At 44.9% G+C, this 25,133-nt stretch overlaps 1 protein-coding gene across 8 annotated transcripts in view; it reads right to left on the reverse strand.

Moving 5' to 3' along the window:
• LOC309351465 (guanine nucleotide-binding protein G(t) subunit alpha-3) overlaps window positions 1-25,133 on the reverse strand; it is a 249,761-nt gene that overhangs the window by 194,675 nt on the left and 29,953 nt on the right. For 6 of the 8 annotated variants that reach the window (XR_014160849.1, XM_081879201.1, XM_081879199.1 and 3 more), the window contains 6 exons: window positions 7,168-7,210; window positions 5,781-5,922; window positions 3,813-3,970; window positions 2,107-2,235; window positions 425-554; window positions 45-198 (listed from right to left, as the gene is read on the reverse strand). Coding sequence is in view for 7 of the 8 variants with exons in the window: in XM_081879201.1 (XP_081735327.1) it covers window positions 45-198; window positions 425-554; window positions 2,107-2,235; window positions 3,813-3,970; window positions 5,781-5,922; window positions 7,168-7,210 (756 nt within the window). In the remaining variant the exon portion in view is untranslated. Of the gene's footprint in view, window positions 1-44; window positions 199-424; window positions 555-2,106; window positions 2,236-3,812; window positions 3,971-5,780; window positions 5,923-7,167; window positions 7,211-14,158; window positions 14,396-24,222; window positions 24,346-25,133 lie in introns of those variants that run through there. The other 2 variants (XM_081879204.1, XM_081879200.1) reach the window with 2 other exon arrangements.

Below are 25,133 nucleotides of genomic sequence, written 5' to 3' on the forward strand. Positions count from 1 at the left end.
TGAGAGTTCAACAACATCTGGAGGAGCACAGGTTCTAAACTTACCATCATATTCTGGAAAGCAGACACTGAGATGAACTTTCAATATTTTTTCTTGGAAGAGATCCTTCTTATTTAGGAAGAGCACAATAGAAGTGGTTGCAAAGTACTTGTGGTTACAGATGCTGTTGAACAGGTGGAGACTCTCATGCATTCGGTTCTGTAAAAGGCAGGGAAATGTGACTATTAGGCCCCATTACCTGGTGACATGCAAAGTCCAATGTTCTTTTTTAATCAAAGAAATAGGAATTCAGTGGGTTAGGGTTATCAGAGCAGGGAATGTGAATAATGTTCTTAAGGAACCATGCAAGGTTACCTTAAATGCTTTCCACAAATTGCAACTCCCTTGCCCCCCCCCGCCCCCCATATTTGCTGTTCTGACTCACCACTTCTTCATCTTCCACCAGGACCATGTCATAAGCACTTAAAGCTGCACAGAATATTATGCAAGTAACTCCTTCAAAGCAATGAATCCACTTTTTCCTCTCTGATCTTTGTCCTCCCACATCAAACATCCTAGGAAATGAAAGAAAAGATAAACATGTACGTCCATTCACTGCATCTCTGACACTAGTTATGTTGGGCATGTGGGGGGTGTGGGGGGGTGTGAGGATTCTTTCATCACTACAAGTCTCAGAGATTTGCTGTGTGGTGTCTGCCTGAGAAGTATTGTATACAGTGGTACCTCAGGTTACAGATGCTTCAGGTTACAGACGCTTCAGGTTACAGACTCCGCCAACCCAGAAATAGTACCTCGGGTTAAGAACTTTGCTTCAGGACGAGAACAGAAATCGTGCTCTGGCGGCGCGGCGGCAGCGGGAGGCCCCATTAGCTAAAGTGGTACCTCAGGTTAAGAACAGCTTCAGGTTAAGAATGGACCTCCAGAACGAATTAAGTTCTTAACCCGAGGTACCACTGTACACAGTGAGCCAAGAAATCCTTCTATCTCCTGATCACAAATCATCTATGTGAAGTGCTATGGAAACTCAAATGCATAGCTTTTGTCAAACCAATCCATGCCTCTTGCATGGCAGTTTGTTGTTTCTTTGCTATTTGCTTGCCTAGATTTGTAAATAGCATGCAAAGCATTTCACAAATATTTATTTGCTTCCACCTCCAACAAGAACCACTTTTCAAATATTATAATTGGAAATGATATGTTCTGCATGAAATCCAACATGCCTCTCACACAGCATGATGGACACAGCAGGCAAAACAGTTTGCTCCACAGAGCTTACCAGGCAAAAATCAGAGGGGATGGGAGGGGGTGGATTTGCACATGACACCAGGCTGTACAGGTGTACATAAACTGTTGCAGGTTATGGACAAGTACAGAGGTAAGACTGGGACGAAATGAGCTAGCTGCAAGTGTACGGCAGGCAGTAGGAAGCCTGCAGTTCCAATAATGGTTTGAGTTTCTCCTGAGCACAGGCTTTTAAATTGTTCCCTACCACAAATAAGCTAACTGAGACTGCTCTGCATGTGAGATGTTTATGTGCAGTATCTTAGTTCATGAATTGGGCAGTTTCCACCATGTTACATCAAATCCTACCATCTAAATCCTCCAGCAGTTTGGAGGAAAATCACCTATCTGCATCTTGAACTGATCCACATGACGGGCCCAATGTAAAGTAATCTGCGCAGCTCAACGATAATATGTAAAGCAGCTGAGAAGAGAACAGCCGGAGATTCAGAGACTTTCCAAATTCAGTAGCCCATGTGCCGCAACCCACAATTTTAATTCTATTACTATTTTTTTTTCTGCCAACATCATGGAAGCTGACTGTGTACAGCTGTAAAGTTTCCATAGGTGGAATAGAGAGAGAGCATTTACAAAATGAATACAGCTGAGGAAACTGCAAGATTTCCTGGTAGAACATTGGATGTGGGGAGGCTCAAATTGCTGGCTGTGACCATAGCCATACCAAAGCCTCCAACTGCCCTTTAAGCTGTTTAAAATGTCAGAAATCCAGCAGCCTGAATCAGGTAGACTGCTTTGGCCTCTAATCTCAAACCACATGCACATCTATCATACTCAGGAAGAAACACGGAAGAACAGCTTTCATACCTAAAGTGCAAATCTTTGAATGAAAACTGTGTCTCAATAATTCCTGTTGTCTTTACTCGTGAGCGAAGGACATCTTGCTCATTTGGGACATAGCCAGGAGCTGTTATCCTCTCCAGATCATTGAGATAGCTACAGAATCAGAAAGAAAGAGAGAGAGAGAGAGAGAGAGATAAAGCATTGCAGCTCCATCTTCCTGCAAGGTGGAAACAGGGACACTCTTGTGCATGAGGAGGTGAGGTTGGGGCAGCGTCTGGAAGTCCAGTGCCATGGCCTGGGGGATAAGGGCAGGCCAATACAATCCAGCCATAAATAGGGCACAAGCAGAAATAAGAAACCAAATCTGCATCCAACTGGATGGTTCTACATGACAAAAGTTTTGGGGGAAGTCACGTATAGAAAATATACATTCATGCCAGGGGTGTGTAATAGTCCCAGGATCCACCTTGCATCTGTGCATTAAAAAAAAAATCCGATCTGTTTCTGAGTTACTGGCCCATCTGCACTCTCCATTTAAAACAGTGCCATACCACTTTAAATGGTGATAGCTTCCCCCAAAGCATCCTGGGCAATGTGGTTTGTTAATGGTGCTGAGAGTTGTTAGGAGACTTCTCTTCCCCTCAGAGCTACAACTCTCAGAAAGGTTTAACAATCAGTTGCAAAGTCATGTCAAAAATATTATTTTTTTACTGCTTTTTATTCTTTGTTTTTCATATCCCTTCTCACATTGCCTCCTCCTCCTTATTATTATTTAATTCGATTCTGCAGTTTATTTACTGTGTTCAGTATTCACCGGCTTGTATCAAACCTGGTCATTCCCAAGGAGAATAGACTTCTGTCCAGGCAACAAGACTCCACCTTCCTCCCTTCCCTCTTCCATCCCCTGTGCACTCCCAAGTGTGGAGGGTTGGGGGATTCTCTGGAGAAGATTTTGGGAGACATGCAGGGGGCTGCAAGGGGGAGGAGCAAAGTGAAGCCCCACCATGTGAGCAGAAGTCTTCTCATGCAATTTGGAGTCTACTCACAACATTGGTATTTCAGCATTGGCTCACATTGTATGCCTTTCGGCCTGTTTGAATGTTTGCAAATGTAAAGGCCTTTGGCCATAAGCAATAAAAAATTGAACTGCAAAATAGTAGCATTAACCATAATGGAAATGGTCTCAAAGATACAGAGATACATGTATTCAGTAAAACACACAGACACACACACACACACACACACACACACACACACAAAGAGAGAGAGAGAGAGAGAGAGAGAGAGGGAGGGAGGGAGGGAGGGGGAGAGAGAGGTTATAGGTACAATTTGATTTGTGATTCCTGCGCTAGGTGTCATCTTTAGCTGCCTGCCACAGGCACATACAATGTGAGGAAGACGAAGACAGAGGAGGAGTTGTTGAAGGAAAGAAGAGTGCAGTTGATAACTGAAAACTGGGATGTTTGGAGGGTGGTTTACAAGGCTCTACTGGAGAAGAGGATAATTAATTGTGTAATTCTGTTGTGCTTATGCTAGTTTAATAGCATCATAACAATTGCTTAATACCATAAATACAGAGCCAGCACCCTGAAGGCGGAATCAATTACGTAACTTCTAAGCATATTATTGTGAAAAACAACAGGCATTAAACACACACACACACACACACACACACACACACACACAGACGGTTTAGGATTGCAGAATTCAGTTGTAAACTGGCCCCTTACTAGGCAGCTGAGTCATTGAGTTGGTACTCTGATGCTCTTTCAAAGCAGGCCTGAATCCCTGAATCCTTCCACAAACGTTTGATGATCCCAGCCAGTTCAGAAGACATGGTGCCATCTTCCATAGAATCTGCAATTGCCAAAAGCTGCCTTTCATCTTCCTGAAACGAGATTTCTGTGAATCAGGCTTGACCATTGGGGCTGATACTTTATTTTTTAAGTAATGAAAAATGATCTACCATATTAGGAATATGGGGGTGTGGGGAGAGGGAAGCAGGAAGCAAAAGGGCATGGAGAAAAGTTAAACATCCAACACATTTATCAGGCTCTTCACCAGGGAATTTCAAATGCAGAAGCTCATTTTTTTGCTTTTGTTATCTTTAGAGATAATAAGATATCCTTGTGGTTTTGTTGTTCTTCCGGGACACAGCACTACCTCTTGCTTTTGTTGGTCTTCTCAGGTTCAGAAGAGCAGCAGGGAGGATAAATAAGGGGTCACAGAAAAACAGTGGTCTATATATGGCTCTGGGCCATAGCCCACCCTGGTGCCTGTCTTGGCATACATAAACTTATAAGAAGATAACAGCCAAGCTGGATTGTGCCAAAGGTCCATTTAGTTCAGAATCCTGTTCTCACAGCAGCCCATGGGAAGCCTGCAAGCTTCCCTCCACTTGTGATTCCAGGTGGCTGGTGTTCAGAAGATGCTGCCACCATCAGTGAAGGCAGAGTATAGTCATCAGGCCTTGTAGTCACTGGTAGTCCAGACCTCCAAGGATTTGTCTAATTCTCTTTTAAAGCCATCCAAGCTGGCAGTCAACACAACATTTTGTCAGCCTTATTCATGACTGCTGTGAACCTCTGTTCTTCAGTTGTTTTGAAGAAAGGTCGTGGCAATTACCAGGTTTGCTTAATGCCTCCCTTAACAGTTCTGCATCTAAATCTATGAGGTCACTAAAAGTACTCTGTCACCTTGTGACTGCAAGCAACAATCCTTTCTTAGCATTTTTTTTTTTTTTTGGTACAGCTCTGACTCATTATCTGAATGGTTTATGGGTCTTTCAGATTAAACTGACAGCCATAGCCGAATGTGAATAATTGAAATCACCACATTTTTTGCTCTATAAGACGCACCAGACCACAAGACGCACCTAGTTTTTGGAGGAGGAAAACAAGAAAGAAAATATTCTGAATCTCAGAAGCCAGAACAGCAAGAGGGATCGCTGCGCAGTGAAAGCAGCAATCCCTCTTGCTGTTCTGGCTTCTGTGATAACCGTGCAGCCTGCATTCGCTCCATAAGATGCACACACATTTCCCCTTACTTTTTAGGAGGGAAAAAGTGAGTCTTATAGAGCAAAAAATACGGTATGTTCAAAAGAGTGTTCAAAAGGATAAGGAAATCTCTCACTGATGTCTTATCTCTGCTGCAATAATATGAGGTCTGTTCAAAGCCACAACTTCTTCACATTTTCATTTGAAGGAGTTGGATCGTGTCTGCCCATGTCTAACCCTAACTCTTGTATATTGCATAAGAATAAAGGTCTGCACAAGAACTATGAGATCCTTTGTTCTCATATACAGAAATATATACATATGAGAATTAAGGTTTTTTCAGAGCAATGGTCACTTGGTGACCCTGAGGCTGTTACTGTCTGGGCAGAATGTCTCAGGCAAGCTTGTGAATGGGAGAATGTGCTTGAATGGCTGGATGAGGGCCAATAAACTGAAACGGACCTTATTCAACAGAATGGCAGCTGCACTTCCCAGAGGTGAACTGAATTATGGCACTGCTGTGAAAGACCAAAAAATGAAAAGAAAAGAAAAAAGAAAAGTTTGTGCAGGAGGAGAGCAAGGCTGCAATCTTCCCATGTTAGAGCATCTTGAGGTTCTGATGTGAGAATTCCAAACTGGTGTCCTGGGGTGACACTGGTTCAGAGACAAAATAATACTAGTTGAGAGAGACATTATACTCACTTTGCTTTCTGAGTTCCCATATTCAATTCCTAATGTGGACATTGCCTTGACAATGGCCAGAATGGATTGTAGCATATTGCTGTAAACCACAGATCTATACTCTCTGCATTCCTGATCTGTATAGCCATCTTTATGGATGATCCTAGGAAGCAAAGAAGGAGACAAATCTCACAATAATCTAAAATAAGAAGAGGGTGAGAGGGCAGGATTCTAAGAACTGGAACTGGGGAGAGACTGGCAGTCATAGACATGGCTGCATAATCAGATTTGAATGTCCCATTATCTAAGGAATAGCCTTCCAGATGTTGTTGGCCTACAAATCTCACCATCTCCAACCACTGGTCATGCTGGCTGTGGCAGATGCAAGTTGTATTCGATCAACATCTGGAGGGCACTGCATTGGCTACCCCTGCTCTAAGCAATGACATCTGGCACACCTGTCACTGGGGAGGAACATGAGCCCTGCCCATGCTTAAAGTCAACAGGACCAGGGCTTGCTTTCTGGAGGTACTCAGGGGTACCCAGTACCGACACCTTTTTCCCTAGAAGAAAAGTGCTGAGCAGAACCATATCATCCAGCCCCAGCCCTGATACCCACTGGTGGAGAAAGAGGAGTGCAGGGGAGCACACCTCCCCTGGCAGCGCGATCCCAGTGGGGTGCCATTGTGGCTGCCCCCCACCTGCGCTGGGTGCCACGCCCCCACAGGTGGCGTGCCACGGCCCCAGGACGTACGCCAGCCCCGCCCCTGCCTGCTTTCCACCCCCCCTGGTGCCGGAGCATGAAGCTCCGCCACTGCTGATACCTGCACACTTCCTGGCCCTGTGCCACTCCTTAAAAAAAATGATCCAAGGGAAGGATGTACTCATATGCATATTTCCATGTGCTTTGATGAGAACAAACATTATAATGTTCAGATGTGATCTAATATGCCATTGAACACATCGGAAAGTCCTGCCAATGTAAGAAAAAGGCATATTTGTTTTTGTTGATAAATACATTGAGCAGTGAATATGACTTTCAACGGCAGGAAAATAACTGCAAAGCTTTTAGGAAAGGGTGTGTGTGTGTGTGTGTGTGTGTGTGTGTGTGTGTGTGGCATCTCTCCCCTCCACCCTAATACCTATCTTAGCTGTCCCTCTGTCTTTAAACTGGTATCCTTGGCTTCAGATGGAAGAGGCCAAGCACATATTGATATATTGGGTAAAACATCAGGTTAGTGAATGAGGTATAAAGGATTGCTTTTTTACATCCTCATGTACAGTATCTGTTAGGATTAGATTGTCAAGCTTGATTTGTTTGATCGCTCCCCCACCTCACGCCCTTTGGCATTGTGCTTCATGTAGCACTTTGTGCTACCCAATGTGACATGAATATTGATGCACCTACTTCATTTGTTTCACAATAGTGCTCTTCCCTGATTCTCCAGCTCCTGCAGACAAAGAACATGCACATATTGGTCACATTTAAAGTTGTTAAAAAGGAGCCAAGTGGGAAAACGAGACAATGAAAGTAAGTGATGGAGGAAAAAAGCACATAAAAATATGCAAAAGTGGTGGGTTTGTTTGCTTGCTTTTTTAAAATAAAAAAACACTTCTACTTGGAAAAGAGGCATTCTGTTTCACCAGCACATGTTGGTCCAACAAGGCTTGTGTGTGTGTCCCTCAAGCAGTGCGAGTGCTTTAGCCAAATGGGCAACTTGCGCTAGCCATGGTTTGGGGACATTTGTTTATGGACCAGGGTATTTAGCAAACCCTAGAGGAGTATGGGTTGCCTCCAGAAACATGCTGATTTGTAGCTACAACACATTTAGCTACTCCAAACAAAAGTACTCAGTTTATGGAAGCCACTCTGAGCATATCAAGCTTTGATAAGCATCAAATAAAAGTGTTTGATCTTACAGGGCGAAGGTATGGGGAAAGTGCAGACCTGCTGGACCAGAATTCTAAGCGCCTTTATTTTACTACTCCCTAGATTTCTTCTGATATGATTGTGGGGGTGGATGTAGATAAGGATCAAATGGAAAGGCTTTCACTGCACTGTCAGACCGATTTCCCCCCCCCAAAAAAACCCCCACTTTAATATTAGTGATATATATATATTTATATGTTGCAGTAGCTGAAAAGACAGCCATAAGCAGTCAAAACAGAGAATGATTGGGCAGAGAAACCATTGCAAGGGCAGTTTTATGGAGCTGAAGAATCAAAAAGCACAGCAACGATTTCTCATTTTGTTCAACCTAAATTGTCACATATTATGAGCCAGAAATCTCAGATAATCACATCTAAACATTTTCCACCATAGACTCCTCAAGTCTTTAGACATATGTGGCAATCCAGGTTTAAGGATTTCATTTTAAGTACAGCTTTCTTTCTTTAAAAAAATAAATAAATCTGACATTAATGCAAAACCTTGAGCACATTTTTATTTAGCATATGTATTAAGAGATCTCTTGACCTAACTCACAGAACTGCAGTGGAAAAGAGGAAATTCCTTCTATTCTAGTTTAGGAATGTCAGAGTAGTCCGAAAAATACCCTCCAGATATTGATGAACTTCAAGCCCTATCAGCTCCAACCATGATAGCGAAAGGTGAGGGAAGATGGGAGTTGTAGTCCAACAACATCTGGAGGGTACCATGACAGTACCTTCCAGTACTACAGTACATTGTCTCCCCTATATTTCCTGTTTAGATGGTCTCCTTGGGAGACATCTCATGTTTCAAAAGTCAGGATAAAGAGGTGCATCTTCAGCATTTGAGGAAAACTAGTTCCACAACTTAGGGGTTGCCACAAAGAATGCCCTTTCCCAGGTCACCCCACCCAAGTTTATAAGACAGTGGGGCTGCCAGGAGGACCTCTTTTGCTGATATTAAACTGTAGGGAAGGAGATGGTCTTTCAGATATTGGGGCCTAAATGGTTTAGGGCTTTAAACACTACCCTTAGCACCTTGACTAGGGCCCAGAAATGAACTGGCAGCCATGTAATTTTTAAATTTGGAGGCAGAGGACGTCTAGGTGGAATGCCAGCCAATCTGGAAGTTACCAGAGCATGGAGTACAGCTGCCAAGTCATTTCTGTTCAAAAGAGACCACTGCTGGCAAACCAACCAGAGCTGGAAAAAGACACTCCCAGTCACCAAGGCCAACTGAGTCTCTAGGGACTATTCCCAAGCTACTGACCTGCTCCTTCAGGGAGGTGCAATCCTAATCCAGAACAGGCTGTCTCCTCACCTCTTGGACTAGAAAACTAACCCTTACACTTCTGTCTTTTAGGATTCCATTTCAGTTTATTGGCCCAAATCCAGCTCATCACAACATCTTAGAAATGGTCTAACAGCTTAGCCACCTCCTTCAATTCAGATGGAACAGAGAGATTGAGCAGGGTGTCATCTGCTTATTGATGACCATTCACTCTCAATCTCTTGCTGATAGATATCAGTTTATGGCACTCTGTAAAGCACCGAGAAATTGATGCTGCCAGTGTATTCACTTACAAGCACAAACTTAGGACTCACCTGCACATACATGTACTTTATGGATTGTTAGTCATGATGAAATTAAGTCCATTGATTTCATTGGGTCTACTCTGAGTATGTTAGTCAGATACAATCCAGTGTTTCATCACTTTCTGGCAGAATTGCCTCCACCGGAAATGGCCGAATGAGATGCAATATGGGAGTTCTGCAGGTAGCGTTCATCCACACTGCTGCTTTCAAACACAGCAAGCCATCACTCAAGGACTGCAGCATGTATGTGAGACCTCACTCTTAGTGGAACGGACCCAGTCTCAGGACCCACTTAGTTTAAAGTCGTAGGGAAAGGAGACTGGGGTGGATGACCTCCAAAACGTTTTCAGCCCTGCATCCTCATTAGTTAGAATGGAACAGTCTCAAAAAATATTGTTGAAAACAGATTTTAGCAAGTTAGCAACAGTCAACCATGAGTGATGAAGGGACAAATGATCCATGTTACAAAAATAAATGTAACAAAGAAACGGTATTATTTCTTTTTAAATGAGAAACCTTTTGGAGGCTGAGATTTTGAGCTGGGGGAAAGTCAAGTGATGTTTAACCCTTTCCCTGCCATCCCATTCCACCTCTCCAGCTTTATTTCCTCGCCATGAGTTCCAGGCAGGTGTTTACAGGAGTGAGCATATTTCTGATCTGGTGGCAGTGATGGTGAGAGCAGCTTGAGGGGTGAAAGGGAGGCACTGAGTAGAAAAATGGCTTCACTCCAAATATGAGGCTGCTGAGGTTACCTTTTATTTATTCATTCATTTTAAAAGGCTGAGATTCATGATATGAATTTGCATGTAATATGTAGCTTGCCCTAACTCAAGCAAATGAATCATGACAAATGACCAAATATATGGAAAGTGATCCCTAAAACCCACGATGTAAGAAAGCGAGAGAAACACAAGCAGCAGGTTCCATGATTAGGCAAAGTTCCTGCCTGCCAAGTTTGTATAAATAATGACAACTTTTGTCAACAAAAGTTTTGCATCTGGGACTTGCAAATTCAGAATTGCTCCCTGCTATTTCCCAAATGCATTTCTGAATAAACACATATGCCATTAGGCACAATGTTTTTACTGTGGAGCAGAAAGAGCACATGAGCATCGTATACATGCAAAGTACAGGGAAGGCTCAAGAATCACAGCAAAAATTATAAGCAAATGAAGCCCTTTCCTGGGCATCTGAATGGCAACGCTAAACTACAGTAAGTCTTATGTTGGTAATTCCCAGGTTGTGTGTCGAAGCTCTTGAATGTGCTATGAGAGTGTGTGCACAGGTGCCATGAGCCCCAAAGGGCATCAAATGCTGTGTCTGCAGCAATAAAGGACACACTGACACTTGTTTGGGTTTAAATCAGGCTACAGTTTTAACAATTACAGATGGAGGTTTGTTTGGCTTAGGAACTGGGTATCTCCCATATCATCCAGCCCCCCTGCCAGAAGATTTGTTGGGGTCAATCCTGGGATGAGATTAGCCTATGACATACATCAGGTAGGTGCAACCTTGACTGGATCACCTCGCTAGCAAATGCTATGGTCCTCAGCCTCGCCTGGGCATTTGGACAGATGTACCTCCCCTAGGATTCCTTTAGCAGGATACCCTACAACCCAGAGGGGTGGCAGAGGCATACAAGCTCCGCTCCTTCCTCGGCTAAGGATCATACCCAATGCCTACCCTGCCAAAGTTGTGACAATTGCGGTGAGGGAGGCAAAACCTGCAGAACGAGGCAATAAGTCGGGGGGGGGGGAATCCTCCCTGGCCCTAAAATATGGCAGCTGAAAAATATCAAGGTTGTAGCAAAAGACCACCCTTTGATGAGAGGGTACATTACAAGCAAAGAGGGAAGGGTGTGGGTGAGAGATCACATGACAACTGTGGCACTGAGGAGAGGAGGCAGGTTGAATTTAAGCCAAATTTTAGTTGAATTTAAGCAGACCTGAGTGAAGACTCTGGACCAATCAGGTCTGCTCTCCAGAAGCCCATCTCCAGGCCTGCCTATGATTGGCCAAATTCAGGCAGGCAAAAAAATTTGAATTCCCAGTGGCTAATAGGAGAGGACATTATGTCTCCTGCCAGCTGCTGGGTACCATCTTGTTATAGCCATATGTACAATCACCTTTATTACACTTTTAATTTTGCAGAGGTCAGCTGATGCACACATGTACATCCTTGAATTAAATTTGGAAAGTTATAAATGAGCTGAAAGAACTGAAATAAATGCAACAACGAAACAGTGGGAAATTCTCAGTGCGCAGTGGGGAAGGGCCACAGCTTAGTGTGGGTTTCCACACTAGAGTGCAAGGGGAAGATTCACCTCTGGTACTCTGCCCACATTTGCCTCTGGATCCACCCACTTTTGCCTTGGTCTCTGTCCACCTTTGGGAAAGTGGCTCCCAAAGGTTCTCTGTGAGAGAATGTGGTTCTCTACCCCTGTTTTAGCTGTAGGGATTAGAAAACAAACAAACCCCATTTTGTAGGAGGGTTAAAAAATGATGTTGCAACCTGGAATGGTAGAGTCTGGATTCTACCACCTGATTCTGCTGCACCTGTCAACCAAACTTCAGGTAGTGATAAGGAAGCAGCTGTCTGTCCTGTAAAATTTAGGGAACCATGAAATGACAGCTGTATAGTTCCTCCTTATCTTTTGCTCCAGAAGTTCAGGATGGAATCACTCCACTTTTTTTATGGCAATAAATATTCCACAAGCAAATTCCCCTTTCCACTGACAGGCGTCATTTTGGTGTGTGATGAAAAGGGTCTGTGTGAGCAGCCTGAAAGAAACATCAAATGTCAAGCTCCCATGTGGTAGCTATGATAACTCTATTCAAATCCCTGGGGTGTGATTCCATCCTCAGAGTCATGTCTTCCATAGACAATGGATTGCTGGTGAATTAGACTCCCTAAATTTTGCAGGAAAAAACCCCCAACCTATCTGAAGTAAAATAAAAAATAAAAAATGCTAATGACAGAAATTAATACAGCTATAAATGACCCCTTTCATAAATTCAGAACTAGAAGCAATATAAACAGTGTACTGTTTTCCTTACGTATACCAGGACTCTTATCAATAGTCATTGATCTTTTCTCCCTGGTGCTTTATTGCTGCTACAGGAACAATACTGACATCTGGTCCTTAATACGGTGGTAAAATAAGACATGGGCGTGTGATAATCATCCTTCTGCATTGAGCTCAGGATAATCCTTGTGAAACTATTGCAGAATAAATTGGCTTTGAGATCATTCCTAGCAAGCAATATTGAAAACTGAGTATGAATTCTTTGGTGTCCACCCACCACAAAGTAAAAAAATACAGGAGAAAAAAATCAGAAGCAACCACAAATTGTCTAAAGGAAATATAATTACCATCTACAAAGTGTCCCAGAGTTACCCCTAAATCTGGAGGTTCTTACTCTGGCAAAAAATGGAAGAAATTTCACAGGATGCAAGAAGAGTTTCAATAGCCCAACAAACCCATTTTTCTGTGGCACAGAATGCACCCCTCTCCCATCCCATCAAGGTTCACATAAAGCAAACATTTCAAGGCAAATCTGATTGGGAATTCTAAAGAAGCAAAAGGTCTAAGACTAGTGAAATTTACAAGGTTTCCACACATCCTTAGTACTGCAAAATAATAATAATTTTTTTAAAATGACCCAGGATCAGCTGAAGTTACTGAAACATCAACAAACACTACTCTGATCCACATGTGGCACTCCCATTCATTTCCATGGAGCTCCAGCCTGAATGCTTCCTGGTTTTAAACATGCCTATAAAGATTTTCAGGACTGCAGTTAGCAGCTTTTGAGCAAAATATTTTGAGCTGAAGATTTTTTAAGCTGCAGGCAGAATGTGCATTTCCCCTCACTATATCATCTGTTAAGTGTTTGATTCAACAAGCTGTAACGGCTTTATAAAACTATAAAACTAACCAGTAGCATCTGGTGTTTTTTAAAAATTATTATTAATCAGAGAAACCATTAAAAACATTTACAAGTGCTAGCTTTTAATTTTTTAGAATGTATTTTAGGTGATATGCTATATATTCCCCCCAAAAGCAGACAGTTTTACTATCAGATAATTATCCCGACAGTATACTGTTCACAATTTGTTCTATTCACAAATTCACATTTTCATATCCCAGGAAACCATATTAATCAACAGTCACAATTTGGCTAATATGATCTGCAAGCAAGTCTCTTTAGATTTATTGAAACATGTTTCTTTTCCTGTGTGCACATTCTTTTCCTGATTTATATCATATCAAGGCTACAGGGGCCATCCACTCTGAACATTCTCTGGAACTGAACTCTATGGCCCTGTCCCAGAATCATCCATGCACTGTCATTTGCTTGGCCCATTGTGATGCAGGAGGAAATGCACATTTATACCACGAGCTTTTTTTTGTTTTTTTTTAAATAGACATCTTCCATGTGCATTGCCAAGGATGCTATTCAACTCAGTTTCACCCTAAGTCGGCACATGACTAAGTTAAGGACAATAAAACTCAGTGGGTGTACTCTGAGTAAAACTCGCTGATATGGACTGTGCATCCATATCCATTCTGTGCATGCAGATCCAACAAGGGAGCGCACCTGTGAAGGCTGCAGCCACACAAATATCTCCATTGTTGGTCTGAGTGTCTGGATCATCTCCAGGCTGATGAGTGGCTTGTGACTTGCAGCAAATATCTGAAAACAAAAACCACTCATTTCCAGTTCCTATCAGTCTCTATCATTCGATTTCATGATTAAAATAAGTGGCAAGCCCTAAGTGAGAGCTCAGAACACTTCTGACTATCAAACAACTTCTCCCATTCATGCAAAGGTTAATGTAGCCGTTTCATGAATGAAATGACACATATTTACCCAACAAGAGCAACTTGACTGTCCTGGCATCTCTCACGGCATCTTCTTGGAGTCTTTTTTCAAGTTCCCGTGACCTTTTGGCTGATTCTTTAGACTCAGAGCTGACTCCACTGCCCATAACTGTGGAGCTAAATTATTAGCTTATTGTCCAAGCAAGCTGGTGATGTCTAATCACAAGGAGCCTAGTGCAGAAGTGTTACAATGGAGCTTAGTTATTTCCTAGTCAGCCTTCTTTCTGCTGGCTGCCTTCACTCCAGAGAGCGGCTTCTGGTCTGTCACATGTCTCAGAGGACAGGACAGAAGGGATTTTGTAGATGCCCATGAAGTCAGCTTGCTATGATGTCAGAAATGTAAATGTACCACAATGGTGCTTTACCTTTGGAAAAGCATGTGTAAAAAGCACAGCAATGAATGTGATGACTCTGTGTTTGTGTGACACCAGCGGTGCTTGTGGTGCAGAGCAATTTCATAGGGGAGGGGGGATATATGGTGCAACCAAAGTAAAGCAGTATGTTTTATTCCCATTGATCAAAGTAGTTAGGCACATGCTTAATAGAATGAGAAAATCAGGGACCATGTCAGATGCTGCTGTTGCTGCTGATTTATCTACCCATCACCTTATGGTCCCAGGGCAGCTTATAACATTAAAACACAGAAGTTTTAAAAAACTTACATGTAGTGTTCACCTCCATGCCTTTTTATCCTTAGCCCCCCCCCTTTTTTTGCTTCATAACTCCCACATTGTTTGCTTTTTATTCAGCTGTGTTTTTATTCCATGACACAGAAGGCTTACCTTTTCCAAATGTACTCTTCACAACAACCCTGTGAGGTAGGTTTGACTGAGCAGAAATAATATCTGGCTGAAAATCGTCCCAATGCAATTCATAATTGAGCTGAGATTTGAATCTGGGCCACCCCCACCAAAGTCGAACACTAGAGCTACTGCACCATACTGGTTCTTTATTGTAAGCTCTTTGGGGCAGGGATTTGTGTTTTGGGGAATTTAATGTCATATACATACTTGGATGGTTCACTAATGACAACAACAACTGTCAGACCACGGAGGTCAGTGGGACCTTTAAGGTGATTGGGGTGTCCCTTTGTCTGGTTGTGTCCTTTGCTATTGAGGGGGGAATAGCACTCTCTGTCAGCAGGCAAACCAACTCATAGAATCCTAGAATCCTAGAATCCTAGAGTTGGAAGAGACCACAAGGGCCATCGAGTCCAACCCCCTGCCAAGCAGGAAACACCATCAGAGCACTCCTGACATATGGTTGTCAAGCCTCTGCTTAAAGACCTCCAAAGAAGGAGACTCCACCACACTCCTTGGCAGCAAATTCCACTGTCGAACAGCTCTTACTGTCAGGAAGTTCTTCCTAATGTTTAGGTGGAATCTTCTTTCTTGTAGTTTGGAGCCATTGCTCCGTGTCCGCTTCTCTGGAGCAGCAGGAAACAACCTTTCTCCCTCCTCTATGTGACATCCTTTTATATATTTGAACATGGCTATCATATCACCCCTTAACCTCCTCTTCTCCAGGCTAAACATGCCCAGCTCCCTTAGCTGTTCCTCATAAGGCATCGTTTCCAGGCCTTTGACCATTTTGGTTGCCCTCCTCTGGACACGTTCCAGTTTGTCAGTGTCCTTCTTGAACTGTGGTGCCCAGAACTGGACACAGTACTCCAGGTGAGGTCTGACCAGAGCAGAATACAGTGGCACTATTACTTCCCTTGATCTAGATGCTATACAGCCCAGCCTAGATGCTATTGATGCAGCCCAGAATTGCATTGGCTTTTTAGCTGCCGCGTCACACTGTTGGCTCATGTCAAGTTTGTGGTCAACCAAGACTCCTAGATCCTTTTCACATGTACTGCTCTCAAGCTCCATTGGTATCTCCCTGTTCAATGAGGCTAGTTCATTAAACTTCACAGTTATGGCAGCAGGCTACCTAACAACAGGGTGGAAGCTCTGTCTTCCCCCAAAATGCTTCCTTCCCATGCTGCTCTGCATGCATGTGGCGAATGAGGCAGTTGCTTCTCTTGCAAATCTCATCCAGAAGGAGAAAAGGTGGTATTCATGTGGGAAAGTGACAACGTCATTGGTCCAACACCTATACTTGACGTTGTTGGCATTCCACTGTCTCATGAAGCAATGGAGTATGCCTCTGGGGTGAGGTCAAACCACTGGGTCAGTAGCACTGAAGTGACCTCCCTGGGGCACAAGCCTGGGCAGTGTATCTGGGGGTCCTGGGCTGCCCAGACAACACGACCCCCTTCTTGGCCTCACTGAAGTGGTCCAAAGGAAAGCAGAGTAATCTGTTTGGCACCAGCTTGGCTGCAGGAGTTGCCAGAAGGAGGCGTACAATGCCCCTTGGATTTGTGTAGGGTTTACTCCTTAGCCTTTTCTTCTCCTGAAGGTGTCCCCCAAGGCAGGAGAGGTTTAGGATCAGAGTGACCCTCTTAGCCACTGCTGTCAATGGAAGGCAATATTCAGTGCACAACAAGAGCGGGAGCTGGGCCTTTGCACAGGAATGGAGACCTGGAATCCCAGCAGTATACAAGCAGCCTGCTCTGTGAGTGGCAATTGCCCCTGCCTTGCTTGCCTTGCTACCAGTCATCCTACGCCACTGAGGTTTTGCATCCTTATTTGCATTGTTTGAAAGCCCAATGCAGTGATAAGCATATCTGGGGGCTTCATTTATTTTTCAAAATTACAAACGGACCACAAGATTTGGTTTGGACCTCACTTCTTCAGAAAACAGCCAGTTTGGTCTGGTGCTTCAGAAGCTGCCTGGTTTGGTTTCACTCCACACCCAAATCCTAGTTTCGAAAAGCAAAGTTTGGTGACTTCCCAATGCAGTAAAGGGAAATCTAGAAACAACTATGCCCCTCCCCCCCTTTAGAGTGTTAGGTAGACTTTGCAGGCACAGTAGCCCTTTCCATCCACCCAAATATCCGAGAAATAGGTCCAGGGTTTTTTGTTCCATGAATTGTCTGTACTTTTATTATTTATTATTCTTTCATTTTTGGCAGAAACTAATGAAATTTGCCTCTTTGGAGGAGATAGATCCTGCCAAATTTCAGAAAGATAACTGTAGTGATTTTTCTCACAAGGGCAGCCTTTACAGTTTGGAAATGGTTAAAAAAGGACTCACTTAATCTTCCCTATTGTTTATTAGCAATTTGTATAGTAATATACATCCAAGAAGTGCCCCTATGTAAAAAAAAAAAAAAAAAAAAAAAAAATCTGCCAAAGAGATGAAAGGGGGCTGTGGTGGGTGCTTTAAAGTGGATTTTGGGGGTATCCCTTCTCTCCCTGTGTTTTTTGGGGGAGCGAAAGGTTTTCTGTGATGAACATGGCATTCAATGAAGAGATGCGCCGGAAGAGTAACCTGCAATATTTCAGAAAGAGGAGTGTGGGGACCAGAGAGTTAAGATGAGTGGAACAAAACAGCTTCAGGATTGTGTTCTGCTCAGCTGGCACCAAAAATCACATAAACTAAATTGCAGATTTGACAGGAGCAGAAATGTGAGCCTGTGGCACCCAGGCAGGAGGACTGGAAAGCCCAGTGCTACCCAAACCATGAGCAGAACTAGCAAAGAGCACAAAACAGACAAGAACAAGGCTGGATTTAGACTTTCGGAGGCGGCGCCACCGGCAATAGCGGATTCCCTCTAACTTAGAGGGAGAAAGCCCCGCAGAAATCGGGTCCTACCGCTACAGCGAAGCGGGGACCCTTTCGAAAACCACAGGCGGGTGAAGCCTGCGACCGTGGGACTCGGCGGGCACCTTTTGCGCCCCCCCCTGATCGGCAAAGGAACCCTGCAAAGGGCTCCGGAGCGGGACAGGGTGTTTGGCGCGGTGCTGAGAGTCAATCGCTACTTCTGCGGAGCGAAGCTGCACAGCTGATGCCGGAGAGCGCTGTCCTCTTTCCTGTGACAATTCGACCTTTAAACAACAACCCGTGAGTAGGACAATTGAAAGATTGGGAGATCAAAAGAATCGCTCCTTTGATCAAAGGAACAAATTTGAATTTGGCACTGAAGCGGGAAGGTGTAAACAGGAAGTCCGCCTTCCGCTTTTTGTAAATAGACTGAAGCAAAGATCCTGAAAGCTAAATAGCCTAGAAAATTGATTCCAAGATTGAAATTTCCTGCATCTATAACCACCAAAACCAAAACCTTGACAGCAGGAGAAAAGGGGGAAAGAATTTTTGACCTCTTAATCCTGCAGAGAGAGCGAAAGAATATAAGCTTCCATTGTCCCAAACCTGGGGACGGGACGTCAGGACAGAAATTGTTGGAGATGTCCAATAATTGAAAACGGAACACCTTTGACAGACAGAAACAAAAGAGAAACAAAATAATTCTAATGCTGCCTTCTGCTTGTTTGTATTGTATTGTAAGGAAACAAAGTATCTGAAAATCGAAAGTAAATTTTCCTTTGTTGGATACATTTTAAAGATGGACGTTAAATAGATACTGTGTCCCCTAGAGGGAGCTTGCCAGCGTGTTTGCTGTAACTCACAGGGAAGATATAACAGCTGTGAAAATTAGACTGTGGGACCAGCTATTTGACCTTGAACAGAAATGAATAGGGAGGAAGTTTTACTTTCTGCCCTTGGCAAAATAAATGCTGTGCTGCAGCAGTTGGATGAGAAAGTGACTTTGATGAATGAAAAGTTGGATTTTATATCTGCTGCAGCTAGCAAATATGAACCAACAGGAAACGAAGTTAAAGAAATCATGCAACAGCCAATCCAGGAAACTGGTTTAATGGGGCAAGTCCAAGGGCAGATGAAGATGGAAGAGGTTGCGATTGCACCTCAAAAGATACAGAGACTTAAAATCCCACACGATCAAAAGTTGCAACATTGGAAGATTGAACTTGGAGAATATTTGCAAGACTCTGGAGTTAAGGAAGTTCTTAGCTCCGGTGGGACTGTGAAACAAGCTGATGATTATTTCTGGAACAACTACCTTTTGGATTATAAATCAAACATAGGGGAGTGGATTAGCGGGGAATGGGACAACCTGATGAAAGAAAATAGAGAATACTACTATATGGAATTCCCCGGAGACTCACTACCCAAGGAGAAAGGGAAGAAACTACGTAAGAACCCAACAAGGGACAAGGATGTGTGCAAGTACAAACAGGAACAAGAAAACCCACAGAGGGGGCATAGAAGGGACTTGAGAGCTTCAGATATTAGAACACCGGATTGATGGACAGGATATAATGGTGAAAGGACTGACATTACCCGAAACCAGGAAGAAGGGACGTTGGATAAAATTAGAATGAGAATTCCTTCTTATATTTTTTATTTTATTTTTGGAATTAGTGTAACACTAATGAAATACTAGAATGTGCTGGAAAGGAATTAATTGGCTTTAGCAGAAAGGTTTGAAGGAGTTAAGTTTAAATATGGTTTAAATGTAAAATTTCTGAATGTTAATGATGTTGAAATGAAATGAAGTGGTTTTAGTAACAAGGTAAAAATAGAATTTGAAAGAATGGATTGATATTAGACGAAAATTTGAGGATATAATACATATGAATTTGCTGAACCAATTTTTAAATGGAATACAAAAAGGGAGGTGTGAGGAAGTCAGGAAAATAAGTAAATGAATGATAAGAAATTAAAAAGAGGGATTTTTCTTTTTTCTTTTTCTTGTTATGTTAAATTTTGGTTTTTGTATTTTTCTTGTGCTTTTTGTGTTTATCGTTTTGTAACTCTTTTTTCTTGTTAAAAATCTAATAAAATATCATTTAAAAAAAAGGGAAAAAAAGAACAAGGCTGGATTTAGACCACGTCAAAGAAGCAATTCAGTTAAACACGTTGTAAACTCACATAGGGAAATCCAGCAGGGAAAGACAGGACTCCACAGTGCCACCTGGTGTCACAGTGTTATATCGCACATAAAATGCTTTTTCTTTATCAATCTAGCTGAGTCCAAAGTGATGCATTGCTTCAACAACCCTGCCCCAAACTTCTGCAGTTGAAGAGCCTTGGTAAAATTATTTCCTCTGATTAGAAGTTAAACCTGTCAGTCACAAAAGAGCTCTCTCCCCACCCCCCACCCCTGCTACTCTCAGCCACCCTGTCATTTCACATGTCAAACTTTGGGAACAAATGTTTCTGGTTTTTTTGCAGACATGGTGCCTTATCAGAAATGCTGGTGTATTTTTAAAAAAACAACATTTATCATCTTTGAAACATGCAAATCTAAAACACCATACAACCCTGCCCCCCCAAAAAAAACCCCTACAGAACAAATAGCATTTCGAAATGATGGTTCTATTCTCTTCCATGTGGTGGCTGGTGCACCAAAAGCCATTTTGAGCCACAGGTTGTTTTCACTGAAAGCAGAACACTGGAAAATCTTTCCATGGCTTCACTTTAAGCAAATTGAAATGACAGTATGGGCCTGGAGATCCTGGGATGTCATCATTTAGGATAGAGTGTCTGTGAGATGGCATGTCATGGCCCATCCCAGATAAAGAAGAAGCACATGCCTGATATTTTACTGTCTATTGGCAAGAGAAACCTTTGTAGCAGCTTCTGTGGTGCTCCAGATACACATGCATGCCTGCTTCGAGCCTGTAGACAGTGGTCCGCAGGTCTGGGCCTTATGGAGCAGTTGCAGCAACAGTGGGGCCCCTCTGCTCCTTTGGTTTATATAGCCTCCTCTGATGGGCTGCTTGCCCACCACCTGAGACGTTTCCTGTATGGAAGTCATTGCTGCTCTGCCTTTTTCATGCCCCTCCTGGTTCCAGGAGACTCTGGGGTGGGGGAAGGTGGGAGATCTACTGACCCATCCGTTGCCTGAACTGCCCCTTCTTCCTCAGCTACATCCTGCGCATCTTCCTCTGCCTTCAACTGCCCTGACTCTCCTTCCTCCCCTGGCTCCTGCCTTGTGGGTGGCATGACTGGTCCCCTCTCCTGGCTCACTCCCCTGGTCTCCTGCCTTCGCCACATTCTTCTCAGGAGCCCTACATGGCAGATTTGGCCCAACAGCTTTAGAACCTCAGCTTTCTTCAAGCCTAATTTTGGGAGAGGCGAGAGAGTGGGAATGTGTGGTTGCAGAATGAGCATGATGCCCACAACATGCTCTCTGGTTTGCAAATGTGCCCACGAGCCCCAAGTGTTGGAAGCCCCCGAGACTGTGTTTTTCTATGTTGCTTTCTCTCAAAATACACATTTTCAAATGCATTTTGAGAGCTCATTTGGGTCAAGAACTGGGTTAGAACAGCATGTAACAAAGTTCTGGTATGCACATTTGTCCAGGGTTGCCCTCCTTCAATAAGTGAAAATCCGGACACATATTCCAAAAAGTGAAAACCCGGACATTTGAGCAATTTGCGGCCGGACATTGTTTCCGACGACTGAATCCCAGCTATGTCCAGGAAATTCCAGGCGTATGGCAACCCTATCTTTGCCCATCAATCTGGATGAGAATTCACAAAGATTAAATTTGCCAAGCATCCCCCCAGCGGCGTAGCGTGGGTTGTCAGCACCCGGGGCAAGGCAAGTAATTTGCGCCCCATAACCCGGGGCAAGGCAAGTAATTTGCGCCCCTAACCCCTAACCTGCCGCCGCTGGGGGCACGGTTGCAACGCAGTGTGGGGAAGAGAAGAAGAGAAACTAGCAGGAGAACCTTGATTTCCCTCTGCAGCTCTGTGGGGAAGGAGGGCGCAGACTGGGCTCCTTCCTCGCCACAAGATCCTGGCTGCGGGGCGCAATTCGGGAGGCTCGGCTGGCCGGGCCCAGGCCCCGCGGGGCTCCTCCACGCTCCCCTCCCCCGGCCGGCGCCTGCAAAGGCTGCGGGTTCCGCTGCGCCTCCGTCTCTCTTTCCACTGGTAGCGAGAGTGGGTGGGAGGAGGCCACCCGGGAGCCGGAACCAGGCGCCAAATAAGGGGAGCGGGGCGGGCCTGGATCCTGGCCTTGTTTGGTGCTTCCCCTCGGCCGGCGGCCCAGCCAAGCCCGCGGCGGCGGCGCGGCGATGCCTGCGCAGGGGGGCGCCCACCCCTCGGCCCCCGCCCAGCGCTGCCGCCCCAGCACCTGCCCGCTCCTCCCAAGGGGCCTCCTCTCCCTCCCGCCTCTTCGCAGCAGTCCTCGCGGGGGGGACAGGCTCGACTCTCCCCTCCCTCTTGCGCCCCGTCCTGCGCGCGATCCTGGCCAGGCTCCGGCTCCGGACCTCCTTGCTGGCGCCTGCTGCTCCCCCTGGTCGCCCAGCCCGACCCCTCCTCCCAAAGGAGCTGAGCCCCGAGGCTCTTCGGCGACTCTGGAGGCGGCGAGTGCGCCCCCCCAGATGTTGCGCCCGGTGCGGCCGGCACCCCTTGCACCCCCCACGCTACGCCACTGCATCCCCCACAGTCCGGGATGACTTTACTGATGGCTTACCTCAGTTTAAAGCAGCTTCCTATTTTTACTGTGGCCTTGCTTAAAAGAAGAGTCTTTTTTTTAAAAAAGAATTAGAGACAGTCCTGATCTCCCTGAAAAACAAAGTCAGAGCTCTTCCAGGTTTAGTCAGGCTTCATCCTGATTTGTTTGTACTGCAGTTATACAGCCTCACCATCATTCCCACTTTCCCAGCTCTTTTCTTACCACATTCATCCATGTTTTGTTTCATTAGTTGGTTTGTTACACAAGTGCACCAAACCCAACTTAATTGTACTGTATAACTTAAATCTGTCATTAAATGATCTGAAGATCTGATACAAAATACTGCTGTTGTGCACTAGATGGCAGGATAAACACCTGCAGATAATTGCTGCGGAAACTGACACACTGTATGCAGCCGGATCACTGACATAGATGCATTTTGCAATACAAATATTATCTGAGCAAAGTGCTTCTGCAGTCAATCAAAATGTTCATATTGTTTTTTGAAACAAGAACAGCAGGCAACCCACACAACTATATCTAACTTGGAATGTGGAAAACCTCCACACCATTTGGTCTGCCGTGTATTTTCATTTGAGCCACCTGGTATCAGGTGCAGAGCACGTCAAGGTAGGGAACGCTTGTGCACAGCTCTGCCCTTCCCAAGCACTGAGCACAGGGCTTGCACAGCCTTTGAGCAGTGCTGGGTGCCAGGCGTTTGGGAATTGCTGTCAATTACCTGATGCCTTGGGACACGGGTGGCGCTGTGGGTTAAACCACAGAGCCTAGGACTTGCCGATCAGAAGGTCGGCGGTTTGAATCCCCATGATGGGGCGAGCTCCCGTTGCTCGGTCTCAGCTCCTGCCAACCTAGCAGTTCGAAAGCACGAAGTGCAAGTAGATAAATAGGTACCGCTCCGGCGGGAAGGTAAACGGCGTTTCCATGCACTGCTCTGATTCGCCAGAAGCGGCTTAGTCATGCTGGCCACATGAACTGGAAGCTGTACGCCAGCTCCCTCGGCCAATAAAGCGAGATGAGTGCTGCAACCCCAGAGTCGGCCACGACTGGACCTAATGGTCAGGGGTCCCTTTACCCTTTACCTTTACCTGATGCCTTTATGATGTCACATGACTGCCAGGTGGGTTGTCCCACCCACCTGCCAAAGTTGGTGCTTGTCAGTGAGAGAAGTAAGGATCTGGCCCTCTGTTTTCTACCTGAGCTGTTGGAGGTAAAGGGTGAAGATTGCAATCCAACTTGGGAGTAAGTCCCATTGAATTCTAAAGGATTTATTTCAGAGTAGACAGAGGGGCGTGCACTCTGTCCTGCTAATTCCGGTGAAAATCTGGAGTATTCCTCCCAGTGCAAATGATTCTCCTCATTTCTAGCTAAGCCCTAAAGCTGCAACTACCTAAGGTACACAGGAAAAGCTAATGGGTGCGCCAGGCCCGGGGTTAACCCAAGCAACACGGTCCAGGTCCAGTCCCGAATCCAAGGGTTCCATGAGGAGTCAGTCCGATAGGGCCCAGGCTGGACACGAGGCAGAAAACCAGGCAAGGTCAGGCACAGGTTCACAGGCAGGTTCTGGAAAACAGCAACGCTGCTCCCACAACCTGGGGCAGGGTCCAGCAGCCTTTTATCTCTGTCAGGGTAACAGCTGGTCCTGATCCCCCAGTGACTCACCCCCTGTCTCTCCTGAAGACGAGCACTCCTCCTGTGAGTACTCAGGTCTCTCCTTCTCTCAGACCTGAGTCTCTGCAGCTTGGGAGATGTTGGTGGGTTACTAGACCCAAAGGCCGCCTCAGCCTCCCCTGACCCAACCGGTAGTGGAGCAGGTGTAAGTGATTGCCCAGCTGGAGGCAATGAAGTAATCCCCACATCTGGAGCCAGGGCAGGCTCAGGCCCCTGACTCGGCCCAGCTGGTGTTTGTTGCAGGGGAACCTGTGCAGACTGGGGCTCTTCAGGATCAGGCCCCAGACTTGGTTCAGATGCCACCTGAGGCAAAGGATCCAGTGCGGACTGAGACTCCTCTGGCTCTGAGTCTGAGCCCGGGTCCCAGGCCATCACAATGGGTGGCAAACAGTGCAAAGTTTCCATTTTGAAGGAAATGTTAATAGTGATCAGCATCTGGGGCAATGCAACATGCTCTTTCCAAGAATCACTGCGTGGGTAGATGGGGCAATTGCTGATACAGAATGTTCCATAAATTTGTTCCTCAGTCCATTAGGTGATTGAACTGAATATTGATGCTTGCAAGTTGCAACAGGATTTGCTTTCCACAGTCTTTTAAACAGGAAGATTGCACACTTATAGTAAAACAACAGTGCAGAATATATATATATGTGTGTGTGTGCACGCGCACATGCGCGCACTACTTAAAGCTATTTTGTACCTATAATTTTCAGGGACCACAGTGCCAACAACATTTACATTCCAAGGCTAGAATGTATTTCTGGGCCTCTAGGGGTACATTTTCTGCTGATAGTGTATGTTGTCACCCAGAATCTAAGGACAGCAAAAGAAGATGAACAGAATACAGCACAGCCTTCTTTAAGAATGTCTGAACTGCGTATTTCCGTTCAGAGGGGTATGGG

The sequence above is a fragment of the Podarcis erhardii genome (assembly GCF_964252035.2).
Source record: "Podarcis erhardii genome assembly, chromosome: 10".
Classification (NCBI taxonomy): domain Eukaryota; kingdom Metazoa; phylum Chordata; class Lepidosauria; order Squamata; family Lacertidae; genus Podarcis; species Podarcis erhardii.